Source organism: Acyrthosiphon pisum, chromosome A3 (genome assembly GCF_005508785.2).
Source record: "Acyrthosiphon pisum isolate AL4f chromosome A3, pea_aphid_22Mar2018_4r6ur, whole genome shotgun sequence".
Lineage (NCBI taxonomy): Eukaryota > Metazoa > Arthropoda > Insecta > Hemiptera > Aphididae > Acyrthosiphon > Acyrthosiphon pisum.
In genome coordinates, this window is record NC_042496.1 from 32462670 (window position 1) to 32468669 (window position 6000).

Here is a 6000-nt window from a genome sequence, read left to right on the forward strand (position 1 = left end):
TTGCACCATCAGCAAAGATATTCAATTGATGGGCTTCGCGGATGCATCGACCAAAGGATACGCGGCCACCATATACATGCGCAGTGTTGACGCCGCGGGGGACATATTAGTCAAATTTATTACATGTAAAACGAAGGTCGCCCCTATCAAAACTGCCGTCGCCAACGATTCTCCGTCTATACCACGTTTGGAACTATGCGGGGCGCTATTGCTGGCTCAAACACTCCACCATGTCCATCAGGTTCTGTCGTCCGAGATCTCCATAACTTGTCTTCGTGCCTGGACCGATTCATCCATCGTTTTGTCATGGTTGACATCGGATCAAAAATATTTTAAGATTTTTATCACTAATCGAATCGCCAAAATCCACCAGCTTGTCCCTGCCTGCAAGTGGAGTCACGTGTCGACCGCCGAGAATCCCGCGGACCCTGCTTCCCGCGGGCTTCTACCCAGGGCTGCGATGTCATCGGATATCTATTGGAATGGCCCAGAGTTTTTGGGACGGCCGGAAGAGCAATGGCCCAAGTCCAAATTCACGCCATTGAGTCCTGACCAATTGCCCGAGACCAGGCCTAACGTCACTTCGACTCTTGTCGCCAATGTATCGTCATCTCCACTTGAGTTGTTCACTCGGTTTTCATCGCTTGCCAGAATGCAACGTGTCCTTTCGTTCGTTTTCCGTTTTGTACGTCGCTCACGCCGACAGCCCGTTTGTTCGGGGCCACCAATGTTTTTAGAATACGAAACTGCACTATCCGTTGTCGTACGCCAGACACAAAAATATTACTTTTCCGAACTTATTAACATGTTGAAGAAACAGTCTACGATATCACCTCCGTCGTTAGCTCAATTAGCGCCCTACGTCGATGAGACAGGAGTTTTGAGAGTCGGAGGCCGCCTACGTTTTTCCTTTATACACCCTGACTCGAAGCACCCGATTCTGCTGCCACGAGATTCACATCTTACGACATTGTTAATTCGTCATTATCATTTGTCGTTCCTCCATGGCGGACCGAAGTTGATATTGTCAATGTTGAACAGGAGGTTTTGGATCATGTCTGGCCGCGCCGCAGTGCGTCGTGAAATTTTTGCTTGTGTTCCGTGCACACGTCACAAGGCCATCCGTCCTCAGCCAATCATGGCCGATTTGCCGCCATACCGAGTTCGACCTCATCGACCATTTTCCCATGTTGGTATGGACTATGGAGGTCCTTTTCTTGTGAAAGAGCATAAACGTCGCAGCGCCCAATCAGTGAAAGTATATCTGGCATTATTTGTATGTATGGCTGTGAAGGCAGTTCATCTCGAAATCGTCACAGAGTTAACCACTGATGCGTTTCTCGCGGCCTTGGATCGCTTTGTCGCTAGACGTGGGATTCCTACCGATATTTATTCTGACTGCGGCACGAATTACGTGGGTGCTGCGCGTCAACTCAAACTGCTATTTCGCAACGCCAAAGAGCAGGATCGAATCTCTTCACATCTGGCGTGCACGTGGCATTTTAATCCGCCTGCCACACCGCACTTCGGCGGCATTTGGGAAGCTGGAATTAAGAGTGCCAAGATCCATCTCAAGCATGTTATTGGTCAGCAGATATTAACTCATGAAGAATTTGTTACTTTGACTACCCGCGTCGAGGGTATCCTCAATTCTCGACCAATCACGCCGGCGTCATCTGACCCGCACGATTTAAGCGCCTTGACTCCGGGGCATTTCTTGATCGGAGAACCTATTCACGCCCTACCAGAACGTGACATCACTGACATAAAGATTAATAGGTTGAACCGATGGCAACTCATACGCCAATGCCACCAGTCTTACTGGAAGAGGTGGTCCCGTGAGTACTTGTCGTCGTTGCAAGGTCGTTCAAAATGGTACAAGTCATCTCCAAATTTGAAGGTCAACGATATGGTCATTGTCGAGGCCCCATCTCGACCACCTACCGAATGGCGGCTCGGCCGTGTCACCGAGGTCCACCCAGGTGCCGATGATGTTGTCCGTGTCGTGTCCGTGCGCACTCGGGACGGTATCTACAAGCGCCCGGTCGTGAAACTTGTGCGTTTACCAGTCGAGCCCTAAACTTGTCCTCATCTCCCAAGGTCCTCATTATGTAAATTTTTGTAATTGTTTTTTTTTTTTTTTTTTGTGTGCAACAGTCACAGTCTGGCTCACGTTATTTATGTATTTGTCTAGTGATGAGTGTCAGGTACTATGTAGATATTTTAATTATTATTTATTTCTATGTTATCATGCATTTTTGCACCGTATTCTTTGTAATGTGTACGATCTGAACTTCAACGTCCATCTTCATGTTTGATGATCTCTTGAAAGACGCCCTGGTCTTTCAACGCGGGGAGGAAATGTTGGGTACACAATCGGCGGTTCGTATTTCCGCGCGGTTGTATGCGATACGACTAGGTCGCAATGTTGTCACCCTGCCGCCCAGCCGCCGAAAAGTGTGCGAGCGAACTTTGTACCTCCAGAGTGGGGACGGTCTCGACACAGTCGTGCCTCCAGCTATCCGCACCCGCCGCTATGAAACGTCGTCGTTTTTGAGCCGTCTAGGCAACAAGTTGTGTTTCCGCCGTCTTGGCAATTTTGTTTGTAAACCACATGTTTTACCTAACGCGACCCGGTGCGCCGTCACCGTCTTTGTGTCATATTTTGTTCCGTGCACCCGAGCCTCGCTGCTCACTAACTCGTCGTGTATAACCGTTTACGCGTTTCGAGTTCCGGCCGTCTGTGCCGACACCACGGCTTAATTTTTTTTTGTGTCCGTCGCCCGTCCGATCATCGCAGTGCGACCCCGAGCCGTGGTCACCCACGTACATTACGTACGATTTTGCCGTGCGCTTTACACGCGTCCACGTGCTTTCGCCCGTCCGTTCGACGCCGCGCGAATCCGCCGACCTAGGCACCGCTATTTTGTCGTCGTACGTACGATTTTGCCGTGCGCTTTACTCGCGTCCACGTGCTTTCCGGCCGTCGATCACCGGCCGTTCACACGCAGTGTTGTTGACCCATTCGTCATAGTCGACGGGAGTGCTAAGTGACGTCAGCCCCGATTGCCGCCCGCCGCTGTTACAACGTCGTTTTGGATCAACGGCAGCATCACCGTCACGATATCAGTCCGCGCTCGTATCAGGTCGTACACACGATTATTTGTTTATGTTTATGTATTTTTTTTGTCATCGAACTATTCCGTTGAATTATATTGTCTCGCCGATCGTATTGTGATCGCGCGCATTTATTATTACCTCGAATTTACTAACCCTAGAGCGTAAGATACTTTGAGCTGCAGAATATTGCAATAACCAATTTTATACATTTTCTACCGCAAACGATTGTTTTAGGTTGTATTAGGGTATCTCGCACCATCACCATAGTATTTAAGTTTTTCTTATTTCAATCAGCTCCTATCCAACTCCATTAAATTTACAGTCCACTATCCCTTCTTACAGGGTTATCGACAGGTACGACATAAGTAACTACACGCCCGACGCGTAACGTGTTAGCCGCCGTCCGTGCGCGCACATATCCGTCACCGGCTTTACAGGTGCAGCCGTCAACCGCACATTGTTTGGTCCGTTCGAGCCGGATTTATTTTCGTGTAATTATTTCGTCACAATCGTACCTCATCACATACTAATTTTAATTTCGTATCCGTATCGTCATGGCACCACCAAAGAAAGAAGAGGAGCCGGTAAAGGTTCTACTGCGAGGTCGCGTCAAGCGCGATAACATATTAAATTCGGTTAAAAATATTCACGCCACAGCATTAGAGGCACGCGCTGATATTGGGAAAATACCGTCGTTAATAATTCACGCTGAAGGACTAGATAAGTTCGTCGAACAATTTCAACATCAACAAGATATCATTATTAACGCATTAATCGACGCTGACCGTATTGCTGAGTTTGAACAGGTTGATCGTCCGTTGATTACTTCCATGGAATCCATGCGCCTCGAAATAAAAACAATTGTCGCGAGTGCCGTTCCCGTTACTATTTCCGAAAGTAAATCGTCGTCTTCGTCGTTCACCAATTCCGTGGCACAACAACAATTCGTCGCGTTACCTAAAATTAAATGACCTATGTTCGACGGCAACTTACTATCGTGGCGATCGTTTCGCGATATATATATATCACTCGTACATGATAACCAACACATAGATGACGCACAGCGTTTCCATCATCTACTGTCGTGTTTATCTGGTTCAGCGTTGGCTATTATTAAATCTATACCGTTGTCCGCGGCTAACTACCCGATCGCGTGGGACGCGTTGTCCGAGCGTTACAACAATAAACGTTTGTTAGCTTCCGCTCACATGAACAAATTATTCGCCTTTAAACCAATCGCTCATGAATCACTACCAGTTTTAGTTGAGTTCGTTAATACATTTAAGGAAAATGTATCAATAATTAAATCGCTGGGGGTCGATGACCTTTCGAGTTTTTTGCTTTTCCATATGTGCTCTCGCGTTCTCGACCCGACCACTTTACAACTGTTCGAATCTAGTACGTCACAGTCAACTATTCCGACTTTTGACGAATTAGTAAATTTTGTGCAACATCGATGTAAGATTTTGGAAAATCTTACAAAATCTAATAAAGTCGGTCGCAACGAAAAACCGTTCGAAAAACCGGATGTTCGCGGTAAACATACCAAATCGACTAAATCAGTGTTCGCTGCTACTACGTCCGCTTCGACTAAATATAAGACTAGGAATTGTTTATATTGTGATAAGCCCGATCATAGAATATATCAATGTCCGAAACTCACCGGAATGACTGTTGATAAACGACGAGATGCTGTATTAGCTCGTAAATTGTGTTTCGCGTGTTTGAGTTCGAGTCATATGGTCAATACGTGTCCGTCAACCAAGGGTTGTTTTTCGTGCAACAGTAAGCGTCATCACACCCTACTACATCGTGAACAAAATCGAACGTCAACTGTAGATAATACGACTTCGAATAGTAACCCGGTACCCCAACCCACCACGTCGAGTGGTGATTCTAGCTCGTTTGTCGGTGCCGCCTGCGCCAATTCTACCGTCGTACTAGGTACAGCGATTGTTCACATTAAAGATGCGTGGGAACAAGTACACTGCGTACGCGTACTGCTCGATAGTGGCTCGCAGATTTCCGCCATGACTAGTGATTGTGCAGCGCGGCTTGGACTTTCGAAACGTCGTTACAAGTCTGACATCGTAGGTTTCGCACAAAGTCCTGTGTCCCACGTTCAAGGTATAACCAGCTGTCAGTTTTCCTCACACGTTAAACCAGATTATTTATTCCCGTCTGTTGACTTAATTGTTCTAAAACAAATTACCACTGCCATGCCAGCTACTCGGTTACCAGCGACCGTGCGTCAACAATATCAACACCTTCGATTCGCCGATGACAAATTCGACATTCCGTCTCGCATCGACGTTCTATTCGGTGCGGATATCCTACCAAATCTGATCCGCCCACACGCGGGTGTGGAACATCATTCAGGTTTACCATCGGCCCTTGACACTCAGCTGGGCTGGATAATTTTCGGCTCATTTTCTACTCCGAACAAGTCACCTCCAGTCACGCTGACCACCGCAATCGCTCCGCCCTCAATCGAAGATTTAATTAAAAAATTCTGGTTGATCGAAGAACCCGCCGCCCCGTCGTCGCCCACCACGGAAAACCAGTGGTGCGAAGAATATTTTATAAAGTCTACCTCGCGTGATACGACAGGTCGATTTTGTGTCGCCCTACCGTTTCGCCATTTGTTCACCGGTCCAACTCAACAGCAAGGTACATCGCGTCACGGTCTAGGTGATTCGCGTTCCATAGCAATGAAAAGATTCTATAATCTAGAAAATCGATTGGCCAAGGATCCCGCGCTGTATGCGGCGTATCGCCAGTTCATGTCCACCTATCGTTCGCTGGGACACATGGTGCCAGCCCCGTCACCGGGCATCTATTTCATTCCACATCACGCCGTATTCAAGACCGACGGTGATA

The 6000-nt window shown here is 47.5% G+C and overlaps 3 protein-coding genes across 4 annotated transcripts in view; all 3 read left to right on the top strand.

Annotated features, from left to right (window-relative positions):
• LOC100573428 (peroxidasin homolog) overlaps positions 1-6000 on the top strand; it is a 459362-nt gene that overhangs the window by 208640 nt on the left and 244722 nt on the right. The window lies entirely within an intron of this gene.
• On the top strand, positions 23-2110 carry LOC103308995. Its single transcript, XM_008183421.2, has one exon. The coding sequence runs from the start codon at positions 29-31 to the stop codon at positions 2078-2080; it is 2052 nt and encodes a 683-aa protein (XP_008181643.1). The 5' UTR covers positions 23-28; the 3' UTR covers positions 2081-2110.
• Positions 3675-6000, top strand: part of LOC103308994 — a 2993-nt gene continuing 667 nt past the window's right edge. Inside the window, exons 1-2 of the mRNA XM_029491487.1 lie at positions 3675-4017; positions 4174-5994. Coding sequence (XP_029347347.1) covers positions 3675-4017; positions 4174-5994 — 2164 coding nt within the window. The remainder of the gene's footprint in view (positions 4018-4173; positions 5995-6000) is intronic.

What these genes read in the sequence shown, in the direction of transcription:
- LOC103308995 (XM_008183421.2), top strand. Translation starts at nt 29, where the DNA reads ATGGGCTTCGCGGATGCATCGACCAAAGGATACGCGGCCACCATATAC.